This window comes from Carettochelys insculpta, chromosome 4 (genome assembly GCF_033958435.1).
Source record: "Carettochelys insculpta isolate YL-2023 chromosome 4, ASM3395843v1, whole genome shotgun sequence".
NCBI lineage: Eukaryota > Metazoa > Chordata > Testudines > Carettochelyidae > Carettochelys > Carettochelys insculpta.
In genome coordinates, this window is record NC_134140.1 from 21,816,079 (window position 1) to 21,830,490 (window position 14,412).

Consider the following 14,412-nt stretch of genomic DNA (forward strand, 5'->3'; position numbering starts at 1 on the left):
CCTTAGCCCAGGGCTTCTGGTTGCTGCTGCTGCAGCTGGGGATCCATGCTGCATGCACAGGGTCTGCAACCAGTTGTCGGCTCTGTGGATCTTGTGTTGTTTAGTGCAACTGTTTCTGGGAGGGGCCCTTTAAGGGAGCGGCTTGCTGTTGAGTCCGCCCTGTGACCCTGTCTGCAGCTGTGCCTGGCACCCTTATTTCGATGTGTGCTACTTTGGCGTGTAGACGTTCCCTCGCAGAGCCTATTTCGATGTGGTGCTGCGCAACGTCAATGTTGAACATCGACGTTGCCAGCCCTGGAGGATGTGTAGACGTTATTCATCGAAATAGCCTATTTCGATGTCGCCACATCGAAATAGGCTACTTCGATGTAGGCTTCATGTGTAGACGTAGCCAGTGTTGCACAGGACTTTAACCTAAGTTAAATACATTTATTGAATAGATCTGTGTTAAGACTTCCAGTCTTTTGAATTTAAGGCCCATGCACATAACAAGAGCTGCCTTTCAAATATATACCACATCCCTCACAATCATTCATGTTTTCCATCACATATTGCACAGCTGAAGACATGTAAGTAATATCAATAATGTACCAATTTTTTTTGTTTCAAAATATTGTTTCCTCTTTCAAATTGCTTTGTGTACTTTCCCACAACTGGCATTTTGTACTCATAAAAAGTTCTAGAAAAAAGGCAGAATTGGAGAGGAAAGTGGTGATATTCTCCCAAACATTGTCCATAAACTCATGACATCAAAGGTGACACCAGTTTACTGAAGTGAGTAAAGGTATGCAAGGTGCGCAAGATTGTGGCTAAGAAAGCGTCTCTCTCTTAGGTAACCAAGGCATGAGATGTGTGTGTGTATGTACCATCCATCATGGCACCATTGACAGGTGAGGATAGATCAGACATTGTGTCCTAAAGTCCAGTTTCAAAAACAAACTCTATGCATTCTGATGCCAAGGAACTATCAGAGTTCAAACCGTCTGGAACAGCATGCTCTGCAAGTCATCTCCTGTAGGGTGTTTAGTACAAATGACTGCTGGATAGAGCAGTATCTGCACGTACAGCAACTACAATCAGCTTTTAAGAAACCATTCTATTGCGCCAAATCAGCCCATGCTCTGAAGAGATGTGGTTCCACTGATACTAGTTCACACCTGCTGAAAGGCTGGAACTCCTTGTTTCATCCAAATTAAAGATATTTTGCATAGTTCCAAATAAGATTCGTACATGATCATGTCAAGATTAGCTCTCCCAAGCCCAGTATTCACTCAGCTTTGCTTGTGACTCCCATGAACAAATGTTTAATCTGATGATCTTGTAGATTTCTTTGATGTTTATTAATTCCCATTAACAGATACTTTGAATCCAGATGCACTTCGACAATTAAATCATTGATTATCCTTATATGGCATATGTCACATTTTAACCCAGTTGCCTCAGGAATCAGGACATTTATTCTTCACCTCCTAGCAATCTTTTAATAACAAATATTTTCAGAAAGACAAGTATACTTTTAGTATTAAAGCTCTAATTAAATCAAATATACTTCTTCTCATGAATAATACCCTACTCTCCCTGTGTCTACACGTGCACCTTCCTTTCAAAAGGGGCATGTTAATGAGCGGGGTTGGAAGATGCTAATGAGGTGCTGTGATGAATATGCAGCACCTCATTAGCATAATGGCGGCCGCGGTGATTCGAAAGTGTGGCTTTCCGAATCGCGTGCCGCCCGTGGAGACGGAACCTTCTGAAAGGACCCCCACCTCAGTTTTCGAAAGCCCTTCTTCCTATCTGGTGTTAGGAAGAAGGGCTTTTGAAAACTGGGGGGGGTCCTTTCGGAAGGTCCCGTCTCCATGGGTGGCGCACAATTCGAAAAGCTGCACTTTCGAATCGCCGCAGCTGCCATTATGCTAATGAGGCACTGCATATTCATTGCAGCACCTCATTAGCATCTTTTGAACCCACTCGTTAACGTGCCCCTTTCGAAAGGAAGGGGCACATGTAGACCCAGCTGCCAAGTATTCCCATGTACTTCAGTTGTCTGTTCATGGTATAAGGCAACACATGGGAGGATAACACAATCTAGTCTTTATCACTTTTTACTCTTATTCTATAAAATTATGGATCCTTTCAAACATTATGAGATGGAAACTGAGAGAATTGCTCAACTAGAATTTGGGAAAATGTGACGTTGTCCAATATGTTTCTATATTAAGAATGGACTTGTTTACAACTAGCTCATTCTACTGCAAATGTTCCTAATTCAGAAACACAGATTTCTTCTTTTCATATTTCTCATTTCTGGTGAGATCTTTCTGCAAAGTAATGCTGGGAGCAAATGAAGGGCTTTTTTCCCCTCTAAAATAATCTTAATCTATGTTGGAAGATTTAATGTACTAAACTTAATATGCAGAAATAATGTATAAAGAAGAAAAGGCTTTTCCAAATTTTCCTAAAGGGTGTTTTCAGTTTGCAATAATTAATGTGATAAGACATGTATGAAAATGCATTAAAAGATCAGGAAGATTCTTCTGCAGGTACTTTAGAGCCTAATAAATAATAAATCTGATGATTAACTGCATGGGCATAAGGAAAGCACATTAGCAGGAAACTGAATAGAACCTGGGCTTTGACCAACGCGTAGTGTTTTTAATATACAAAACTACTTGAATATAGTAAATTCTGTGCAAAGAGAAAATAAGGGAATTACATAGAGTGATACTGAGTTAACACTGTATTTCTAAATTAAACAGACTGAAATATTACCATTAGCACTCAGAGTATTAGGATTTTGATGGAACAGTGTCATAATAAAGTGAGCAATACAACTGGGTGACTTAACGCTGCTTGAGCAGCCACAGTGGTTTATGTTGGCCTAGAGAGCTGAAGTAAGACCACCACCAAGGCTTCTCATTGTGCCGTGTAGGCTGCCCTCTCTCTTCTCTTCGGTTAGATGGTGCATGTTGGGCATGAGGATCAAAATGTTCCAATGGGTCATTTTGCTCATATGCATCTTCCATGGGCCTCCGGAGAAAATTGTTAGGCTTTGTACCTAGAGATCGAAGGACAAAATCTACCCTCCCAGCTCTTTTCATCTTGGCAGGCAGCGTGACCCTCTTCATCACTTTGCTGTATCCAACAGCGTGAGCACTGATTATGTATGTTCCTGGAGGTAGAAGTCTCCAGTAGTCTCCATCAGCAGCTAAAGAAAACAGGTGTCTCAATCCTTTGTCCAGTAGCATACATGCAAACACACACCCATACACAGATATGCATTGGGTATGTAACAACAGATTTCAAAAGAGCTCAGTACCCACAATCCAGGGCTAGATTTAGCAAAGAGCTCAAGACACCAAGTATTCCCCTTTTTAAAAAATCAGGCTGTAAGTGTCAGAATGGGAGCTGCTGGGTGAAAATCTGGCCCTTCATAAATAAATATTGCATCTGGCTGGCTGGCTGTCGGTGCAATGTTTGTTCAAGAACTCCTCTTAAACCGTAAGAGCTATGACCACAAAATTTGGTATGTAGCTTCCTCTTACCCTAAGTTAAACCAAAGTTAGTTTTGGTTGCTCCTGGAAAGTGAGAAATGCCTGAAATCCCAGGATTTCCCAGAACATGGAAAGAGAGGGGGCAGAAGGAGGGAGGCAAAAGGGAGGGGCACAGCCAGAACGGATGTGATACTGAGAGTGGCCACTGGGGGCAGCTGCAGCACCAAGAGAGAGGCCAGCAGGGCTTGGGCTCTGCCATCTTGCTTGACACAATAAGTCCTCTACCCCAGACCCAGAATCTGCCCCCATAGAGAGCCTATAGGCAGCAGAGGAGTTGCTGGAGGGGAGGCAGCATCAGACAGTTTGCAGGCCATGGGAGGGGTTTGCTGGAGGTGGGGGGCAGTCCCCAGAACCTCACCCCACTCTGACAGCCTACAGGCTGTGGGGGAGCTGCTGTGTATGGAGGACAGCTGGGGAGGAGGAGCAGTCCCTGTACCCTCCCCACACAACCTTCAGGTCATAAGGGGGTAGCTGTAGAGGGGGAAGCCCACTGAAGCCTGTCCCCTCCAGACAGCCTGCAGGCCATGGGAGGCATCTGGAGGGGTGTCAGCCCCAGAGCTTCCCCCCACCTCAAACAACCTGCAGCCTGGGGGGGGATTAGCTGGAGGAAGCAGCATGGTGGGGGGCAGCCCAAGTGCAGGGGAGGTGGCCCAGGAGCACAGGCAGTGTGGGGCTTTTAGGTGACAATTAACAGCTGTGTGTGTTATTGATTGATTAATGCAGAGTACACGATATGTAACTCAGTGTTCCACTCTTTTTTGCCTCTGACCTACATAAAGTCAATAATTCATATACATTTATAACATACTAGTCACCTGTGCACAGAATTAAAATTAGAGATATCAAACTATTGCTCTACCTGATGAAAATTTCTACTTACTTAGCTTTGCAAGAACATGTAATTAGAGAGATTCTGGAAAATGTTCTGAGTAAAACTTTTGCACTTATTTACACTCATTCACCTTCACAAGCACCGATAATGAGGGCTGGAGAGCAAATTTTGACCTATGGTTTTCACATAATTGTAGAAGCAAACTCACCCAGTGAAATTCTGCAATTCAGTCACAATGTCCAGTGAATATAGTGGAACTTTTGCCTGAGTGAGGCCTACAGTTTTTTGGCTGATAGCACATTCCATCATTATTGTACAAAAGATCCAACCAAAATAGCATTACCTGTGATAACATCATGTCGGATCCCTCTGACTGAAATTCGGGCATTTTTTATTGGGTTGCCAAATTTATCAGAGACAATTCCCTTTATTCCACGATGTATCTAACAAAGAAAGCACAAGTTAAACCAACTGGTAATAATTTTGTGCCTGAATCATCATATTTTTTCCTGCAAGGAAACATATAGGAAAACGAAGTGTAAGAATCCTTTTCAAGTACCTTAAAGAAGGTTACAGGGAGGAGGTAGAAAAATTGTTCTCCTTGGCCTCCAAGGACAGGATGAGGAGCAGTGGGCTTAAACTGAAGCAAGGGAGGTTTAGGGTTGGACATTAGGTAAAACTTCCTGTCCGGGTGGTTAAACACTGGAATAAATTACCCAGGGAGTTTGTGGGAATCTTCATCACTGGAGCTTTTTAAGTGCAAGTTAGATAGATACCTATGGGGGATGGTCTAGATGGTGCTTGGTCCTGCTGAGAGGACAGAGAACTGGACTCAATGACCTCTCGAGGTCCCTTCCAGTTCCAGCGTTCTATGATTCTAATCCTAGAGTGAGGACATGGGCTTTCTGAGCTGCTGCCACTTCCACATCAACATAAAAAGCATAGACTAGGACCTTGTAAAGCTGGGCTCAAGAGAAGAAACTGTCAAGCAGGACCTGCATGGCAGCTGCTCACAGTCTGCTGATTGACTGACACCTGTACTTACGCCAGGAAGCCATAACAGTAGGGTGTCTGAGCATCAACACAGACTGCCTGCCTGTATGTTCCTGTTCCAGATTCTGTGTGCACCAGACCCCAGACTTTTCCTTCTCACTGTGCCTATCTCCTGGCTATTGATTGGCCCTCTGACTTTCTGAGACTTGGCTCCTGCTCCGACCATTAGGTCAGACTGACCACGTGCTGGCTGTGACAGGAAACAATCTCCTCAAAATGAATCACCATCATTCCCACTGAGAAGGGTGGCTCGGGTAACAACCTAGAAGCATGTGCACAATCTCAGATAACTGTCTCCACTCATGGATCTCCAACTTACAACTCGCTATGGGTCTAAGGACAAGAGGAGATATGGAAGGAAATCGTCCTGCTTTGATGATGGTGGAACATGATCTATGCATGGAGGCCCCCATGTAAATAGATCATGGGAGTGTGACCATACAACCATTATATTAAACTGATTTTTTTTAAAATCTATGACTTAAACTCAATGCAGAAGAGAAATTCATATTTGAAGTTTTGAAAAATGAGCTGATTCTCCCTATGTAAAGCAAAAAATACATTTTCATAAACTGTGTAATAAATGAGCCCAATTTACACAAAGTGAGGATTTGACCTCTCATCTACTAATTGCATATATTACAAGGAAAATGCTGCATTAAAGGACAAAATAACTAAATAACTAATAATTTACAATCTAACAGCATGTTGCCATCTTGACAGTGCAACCAACTAATACAGCTCAGTGCAATGAATACTATTTTCATGACACTCAGAGGCATTAAAACTTGTAAAATAAAATAACAAATATTTTTTCAGCTATGTAGTACTTAATATTCAAGGATCTCATAGTGTTGTAAACTGTGTATTAAATAAATGAACCTGTGAGCCACCTTGTGAGGCAGATCTGTGTTATTTCTGTCTTAAGATCCCTCCCTGTCAGAGAACAGTGATGGAGATTTGGGAACAATGACAGGTGCTGTTAAAAAAGTGATGTGAATATTTATATTAGAAAGATGAACAGACTAGAGCAACAAATCTGTGGCAAACTTGGACGTTAGGTTCGTCATGGTGTGGTCCAATGTGATCCCTCAGAGTGCCATGATCATAGTAGGTACAGGACTCTGATTCTCTACCGCTATTAACACAAGGTCCTAAAAGGAAAAAAAAATCTCCTAGCAAGACAAGCACTCAGTGGATCAGTTTAATTCCATGCACAAGAGGCCAAAGGTACTGCTAGAAATGTAGACCTTCATAAAAAGCTAAGATGGTAAAAAACTGAGAAAAAAATATATTTTAGACTCTCAGTCATTTTTGTTCCATGGGCTTCAAAGATGAACAGTTTTTTTTTATTTTGTAGAAAATTGTCACAAATATTTATTGAAAAAATTCAATTTCAAAATTCTTTTTCTGAATGTTTTCATTTTTCTGGGTTTTTTTCTATGTTTTCTCTTTCCCCCTCATTTTTTAACTTATTTCCCTTCCACTGTTTCTCCTTCTCTCTTTTTTCTTCCCTCCTCTTAGCCCCAAGAAAACCTGGAAAAGCAGGAAAACCAAAAAAGATTAAAAAGGTTAATTTTTTCCAATGACATTTTAAAAAAGAAATAAAAAAATAATGAATGTATCCATTTTTTAAAGGGAATTTTTTTGGCTGAAAAGTTGTTTTAATCTAAAAATGTTGACCTGTTCTAATTACAACACAAACTTATTTAGGACCTGATTCTGCTGCTCCTACTTACAATGAGAATTACCTTACCTTTTACATAGCTTAATTTATTACTCAAGGTGAGACATATGAGGTATTGAAAATAGCCAGCCTTTGTCTCTACTAATTTGCGCTCTCCTCATTAACGTGTGTGCACAGTGAATGGAAACACTTCTAAATCAGAAAGACAGAATTTCCCTCTCTGTGGAGCAGTAAATTCTCTATGCTGTGTAATCAACTAATTCTGTTTCAACTCTGTTTGCCTTTGCTTTGCTGGGTTTAGGATGGATTTGCTGTTAAGTCCCATTTTTGACACCTTTTCTCACAGGACTTCAATAATTACTAGACAGTACAGGTGCAAGTGACAGAACTGGCCATTAATTACTTCATTACATTGGGTTTATTTTGCTTCCATGAATACAGCCCCAATCATGTATCATTATAGCCAATGGGAGTTTTGTCATTGCTTTTAATGGGGCAAAGATTAGCACTAAGATGACCATATCTCCCTATCCCAAATACGGGGCATGGCGATATGGGAGTGGTAGAGGGGCAGCTCCTCCCGGCTCCACCAAGGTGTGGGGAGCTGGGAACTGGGTGGCAGCTCCACGGGTGGACTCCCAGGTCCCTGTGCCTTGGGAGCCAGGAAGTAGGCGGCAGCTGCCAATGCTCATTCCGGCTCCCCCCAGGTGTGGGAGCGATGAACCATGTGCCAGACATGTGGGTGGGGCTCCTGGCTCTCCCACCTTGGGTAGCCAGGATCCAGGTGGCATCTGTGCCATCCCAGCTCCACCTGGGGGAACCAGGCAGCAGCCGAGCAGGTCCAGCTCCCAGCTCCCATGAGCTGCAGGGATCTGGGAATTAGGTGGCAGCTGCGCTGATGCATGGCAGGAACCGGGTGGCAGCTGCTCCCCCTGCAAATATAGGGAAATTAGCCCCGTTGTGAAAATAAATTCGGACACCTTCCTGGCACCCAAAGTATGGGGCTGTCCTTCCAGAAACAGGACAGATGGTCACCTTAAATAGCACATATAAATATGTTTGAGTTTTGCAAGTTAAACCAAGTAGATTTCTACAGACACCAAATAATCTGGTAAATATCGGAATGAGAAAAGTTTTAATTGGTTATGGCAGATTTAATTCTTATCTGGAGTAATTCAGTCAGTCTTATCTGAAGAGTTTTTGTTTACTGTTCTGCATTTACTCAAAAGACTTTTCCAGCATAGACGTCTACAGGATCTCACACTATAAAAATCTTTAAATCTTCAAGGCTTCAAGTGCAATATATATGGATTTAATCCAGTCCCATTTGGACTCTCTAAAACTCATTTTCATCAGACAGCTGTAAAATGAAATGAGTTTGGTGGTCTGGATTGTAGTCTTTATCGAATGATGATACTTACCACAAGTAGCAAGAGGTTGCTTAAAAAGGCTATAAAGAAAAAGCTAACACACTCCTAACTACTTTAAATTACTATATAGTCTATCAAAATAAGGCATGACAGAAAGCTGATCAGCTAATGGCTGAGGGAAAGATGTCTGCCCTGAGTCTGCACGGTCAGTTACCTGTTATTTGTGTGAAGCATTTGTTACTGCTGAGTGAACCTACATAAATTTGGTTCAGTTGCTCCTCCACAAGTTCAGGGGCCAGACATTTATCTTAACAGCTTTTGCTCAGAAACTGAGCTGAACAGTCATAGAAGCAGGGTTTCCCATGACATTTTCAGTATTTTTCTAGATCCAGCTGTGTCAAAAATGATAACTTAAATGATCACTGTTACAGAATATTGGAACTTGCAGCCAAAATCATAGAAATGCAGAAGCAGTGAAAAGTTACCTAAGCTCTGTGGAAATTTAAATTGTTTGGTTTAATTCTTTAAGAGAGCAGTTGAGTCTTATTTTTCTGGATGAGTTGCTCTGTAATATTGGATTTTTGAAAATTTAGTTCATAAGCCCACACAAACTATTTATACACGTCTATGGTCCTATTTTGTGTTGTGCTTAAGTACATCTCAATCCTCGCGCCATTCATGTGTGAGTTTGGGAAATAATATCCACATTCTTAAACAGTCAAACTGATGCAAAGACACTGGTTGGGGAATATCTGAAGTTGATGACATGCTGCCATAAGCAACAACAGAGAAAAAAATTAACACCATGAAAGAATGGAGAACTTAAACCCACAAGCATTAAAGGAATGTGTATAAAAACAGAACTCTACCATTTCCATAAAAGTCAGAAGGGATTCTTTGTTTTCATGCCAAATTGAATAAAGTTCCTCCTCCAAAGGAAACTTGTCACATCCCAGCTCCATGGTGATTTCAAAACAGTTTGTGTGAAGGTAATTAAAATCTGCCATACCTAAATACGTAGAAAGGGAAAAGGGAAGATTATGAACAATCCATTTCACATTTAATTAGAACGACAGGCTGAACCTCTCTAGTTCTGCACTTTCTGTTCTGTCAACATCTGTAATCCAGCATGATTTTAGTTAGTTGGACAATCAATGATCATGGATGTGGCCGAGTTTCTCATGGTTCTATAAAGTTTGTTTATAGCCACCATTCCCAGCTCTCAGTGTTCTGCGCTGTTGTTTAGCTGTTATTTACCCCTAAATGTCTTCTAAGAGCCCAGTCACAAGGGGAAGTGTTGGTAACGTGCTAGAAAATATTGACCTCCAGTGAGCTGGCAAATTCTCTTGTTCAGCACCAGTCAGGTCCTGAGGGTGTTGAACTAGAGAAGTTCAACCTGTATACTGCTGCAAATAGTTGATTATCAAATGCAGCCTTTTTGAAAAGGAGGTATATGTTGTACGTAATGAATGAATCTATCAGATGCATAGTATTTGATAGCTGGAGCTTCATGAACATTATTTTAAACATTAGTTAACTAATTACTATGCACAACTTCTGTCTGTGGTGGGTAAGGGCCATTATTATTAAAACTCTTTTACACTGTCAAAGCTAAGGCAGAAGGATAGGAGTTGTGCTCTATACCATAAAGGACTGCTCAAGGTCACAAAGAAATCAAAAACAGACTCAATATTTCAGGCATAGAGAACCAAAAATAGTAATCAAGGTTGACAAATGAGAAAAATATTATCAAGGTGAGCTACTCTCTGATCTGCTCACCTTGATAATATTTTTTCTGATTTGTCAACCTTGATTACTATTTTTGGTTCTCTGTGCCTTAAATATTGAGTCTGTTCTGGTATGGCTATGATCTGAAGAAGTGGGTCTGTCCCATGAAAGCTCATCACCTAATAAATTATATTGTTAGTCTTTAAAGTGCTACCGGACTGCTTTTTTGTTTTGATAGTATATAGACTAGCACGGCTTTCGCTCTGTTACTAAGGAAATCAAGGTCAGAGTTGGGTTTAGGTCTTTGGAATTGACTTGCAGACCTGTGGTCAGATAATCAGATTTGCTCTTGAACTGGGGAATGAATAAATAAAATGTCTTTGCTGTCTTACTGTTTTGTCATCCTTTTGTTACGCCATTTAGCAAAGGTAACATACTATGTCAGCAGTTCTTTTGGTGGGAAGCCAATATGAGAACACCGTGCCTCTACAGGGAAGGTTATGACATTATTATGTACTAAAATCTTAAGCATAGATAATGGATACAATTTTCAAAAGCACTCTATTTTCAAAAGTTGTTAATCACTTAGGAATCTAAGCCCCATCTAAATCACTCCTGAAAATAGGACATAGGCGTTTCAGAAAATTTTACCCAAATATCAGTAATTGAACAATCCTGAAAAACTGATAATACTAATCATGAAATAGCATTGGAAACCTGAACACCAATGAAGCAGATGTCAGTTGTGTCATTATTGCTTATGATAAGTTCTAATAATAACCAATTATAGTTCAGTTGTTAGCAATCCAAACACAAGCACACTTCCAATCTATAACTTAGAACAGAGGTGGACAATAAAATCATGACAGTTCACCAGGGTTAGTCCCTGGTGAGCTGCCACCGTGGTTTTTATTTGCATTGCCACAGTTATGGGCAATTGCAGTTCCCGATGGCAGTGGATCGCTATTCCCAGCCAATGGGCACATAGGAAGTGGCACAGACAGGGACACAACTTCTCACGGTTCCCATGGGTCAGGAACGGTGAGCCACAGCCAATGGGAGCTGCAATCACCTGTACCTGCAAAGGCACAGGTAAATACAGCAGCAGTGCCTGCCAGGGGATAGTCCTGGGGAACCGGATCTGGCCCATGAGCTGGTATTTGCCCACACTTGATGTAGATTATATAAAGTCCAAATTCATACTGCTGTTGCGACATTAATGTTTCATTCCCAACTGGCTGAAAATGTCAGATTTTAACACAGAACAGCATTTCAAAAATGCACAAAGCCTAATTTGCCCCATGTATAACTTCACTGATTTCACTGGAGTTATATCAGGGATGAATTTGGCCTGTTGTATTTTAACTATGGATTTTGCCATTTAATTCCTTTGAAGAGATTTTTGCACATGCGGGAAGGGTCTAATCCATCACCTTATGAAATTAACGAGTCTTTCCATTGACTACGTTTGGCCTTGGATCAGACCTTTACTTTTATCTCTTAAGTGACTTATTCAAGTTTCTGCTTCACATGACATAAAGGCAAAGAGATTTACCTCCAGTAAAGCTGTACCACTGGGCACCATTTATAATGCCTCCTCGTTTTACGAAGTTTCCACCACAACGGGCTTCTGATTTGTCTGAGATGACTGGATGTGCATTTGCATATGCCTTAGACAGCAACCTGAATATCTGAAATGAGGGGGTTTGAAATATATTCACTTCTGTAAACTACAAGCACTTCCTCCACCTATATTCACATCAGTGAGATCCTCTCCAGAACGAGCTATTCCTGTTCATCAGATTATGTTCTCTAGAACTATGTGCACAGAAGGAACCTCTTAGATAAAGTGTGCAAGAATTCCTGAGTCACCTAGGAATTTAAGTTCTCAGATCTAGGCTCCTAAGTCACCTACGCACTTTCAAAAATGATTCATTATCTGCAATGCAATTGCAAAGGATTCTTACCCTAGTGTTGACTAAGTTGTGATTTCAGGAATAAAAAAATAACTGTAACAACTTGTTTTCAGTTGATGAAAGGTGCCAAGTGCTCTGGGGTTATAACAGTGTTTTCTCAATGCCTATAATTTGAGTTTACTAATGCAAGGTTAAGGCCTCCTTATTTCTTCCAGCACAAACCAAAACCACCTGCATAGTGTCATTAACGCTATTTTGTATATATGCCACTAATATAGACTGATAAGTGTTACAGAGAGACACTCAGCAGTCCATGTGCCCAGGTAGAAGATTCTGATGATTAAGTGTCTGCTTGAGGGAAATCAGCCAATGCTATAGGCTTATAAGAAGCATAGGTACCATAGTGATTTAAAAGTGGAGATAGCAAGTCTATGAGTACATGTGACTGCTAAGTCCAGAGCCAGTCAGCAGTTTGGAAGGAGACAGCAAGGAGAGGACAAGCTGCAGCAAGGAAAGAAGAGGTTAGCCTGAGCACACGGGACATGTGCAAAGCAAGTAGACGTGCAAACCTGCATAAATCCCACTTCCCCCACAACCCCACACACATAGATAATGAGCTGCTGGAATCCCTAGCACATTAGGACTCTCAAACTACAGGTTGCTCTGCCTGCCTTGCCTGTGGGTCCCAGCCCATTAGCTGTACTCTGAGCACTTAATGCGAATCTGGGCATGGTACTAGATGGCAGAGTACCTTAGAGTCAGGTTTTACAATACTTTCCCTTTGTGACTTGAGCCCTTGGATATACCTCCTCAATGGAAGAAATATGGGAACAGCAGGTAAATCAGGTGAAATGCAGGCTACAGAAGCCTGTCCCTACCCTCTGACACCCTCTGGAAATGGGTGTCAGAGGAGGATCTCTTGGTAATTACCCTGTTCTGTTCATTCCCTCTGGGGCACCTGGCATTAGCCACTGTTTGAAAATAGGGTACTGAGCTAGACGGACCTCTGGTCTGACCCAGTATGGCTGTTCTTACAGTCATTCATCCATTAAACCCCTAAAAGGAATTGGGTTTCATGGTGACTAAGCAGAAGAAAGTAATTGTCCCGATTTAGCATCTCAAAGATCATTGTTTAGGACAAAAAACAATAACATGCCACTCACTGCCAAACAGATTGCCAAGTACAGAATTGAAATGACAGATCCTTTGTGGAAAATGTGGGACCTCACAGGTCCAGACTAGGGCATGTAATGTCTGCAGAAAAACATAGTTATCCACAAGGTTCAGAATGGGATTTTCAAAGGCTCTCAGCACTGACCTGACTTCATCTATTGAAAGGAGAATTTTAACACCTACTTCAAAGGAAGCAGAATCAAGTGAACAGAGAACATTTCTGAAAATCTCACCTCATTGAGGCCAAACTGAATGAGTGAAGGGTTTGGCTTTGCTATTTGCTAGTACGTCTGCTAACCATGTATTAGTGTGGGCAAAGGAACAAGCTGGCTAACTGTTGAACGAAGACAAATGAGTATTCATGTACAATCTGAAGAAATTCCATCACATTGTTTCTGTGTTATTGTATATGAAAATCTACCCCCATTTCTACACCTCAGACAAAATGTTTCTGAGGTTCCTTCGAGTTTAACTGTGATTTGCTGCCATTCCGTGCAACTTCCAAGATAGTAAAATGTCCTTCATAGTTCACAGCTCTGTTGGAAGAAAATACCCAGTAATTAAACATAATAATATTAAATAACAATAGTTATGGATAGTTTGGATAATCCAGTCCTGATCATACTAACTTATTTTAAAGGAGTTATGGTTCATTCCACTCCTACTGATATCAGTAGGAATTGGGGGTAATTATTTTAAAAGTGCCAAAGGGCTCGTCTATTTTGCCCAGCAATATGAAAGCGTGACTCATAATCACCCTGTGCACCCAAGTGTAACTCCCCTGCATGGACTCTGTGTCCATGAACTGAAAGGATCCTAGTTCATGTTAATGTAGTCTTCAGACTAGGAACCTTTCAGTCTGTGTCTACAGCTTCCATGTGGGGGCGTTACAATGCAAAACTTTTGTGCATAGTTCTAGTCACATCCCCACAGTCTGAGCCACAGGGATCTGTAGACATAGCCAAGTCACTGGGTGCTTTTGAGAATTTTACCCTTTACAAATAATCAGTTGCAACAGGACATAACACTATATGCTTGGGTGAGGATAATGGTGTATAATGGCTGGCAGGAGTTAAGCAATGTATTGGGGTTCTTCTGCAAG

The 14,412-nt window shown here is 41.3% G+C and overlaps 1 protein-coding gene across 1 annotated transcript in view; it reads right to left on the minus strand.

Moving 5' to 3' along the window:
- Nucleotides 1-1,963: 1,963 nt before the first annotated feature.
- Nucleotides 1,964-14,412, minus strand: part of CPZ (carboxypeptidase Z) — a 54,178-nt gene continuing 41,729 nt past the window's right edge. Inside the window, exons 8-11 of the mRNA XM_074991711.1 lie at nt 11,777-11,912; nt 9,363-9,502; nt 4,727-4,826; nt 1,964-3,205 (exon numbers count right to left, since the gene is read on the minus strand). Of these exons, the coding sequence (XP_074847812.1) occupies nt 2,841-3,205; nt 4,727-4,826; nt 9,363-9,502; nt 11,777-11,912 (741 nt within the window). The 3' untranslated portion in view covers nt 1,964-2,840. The remainder of the gene's footprint in view (nt 3,206-4,726; nt 4,827-9,362; nt 9,503-11,776; nt 11,913-14,412) is intronic.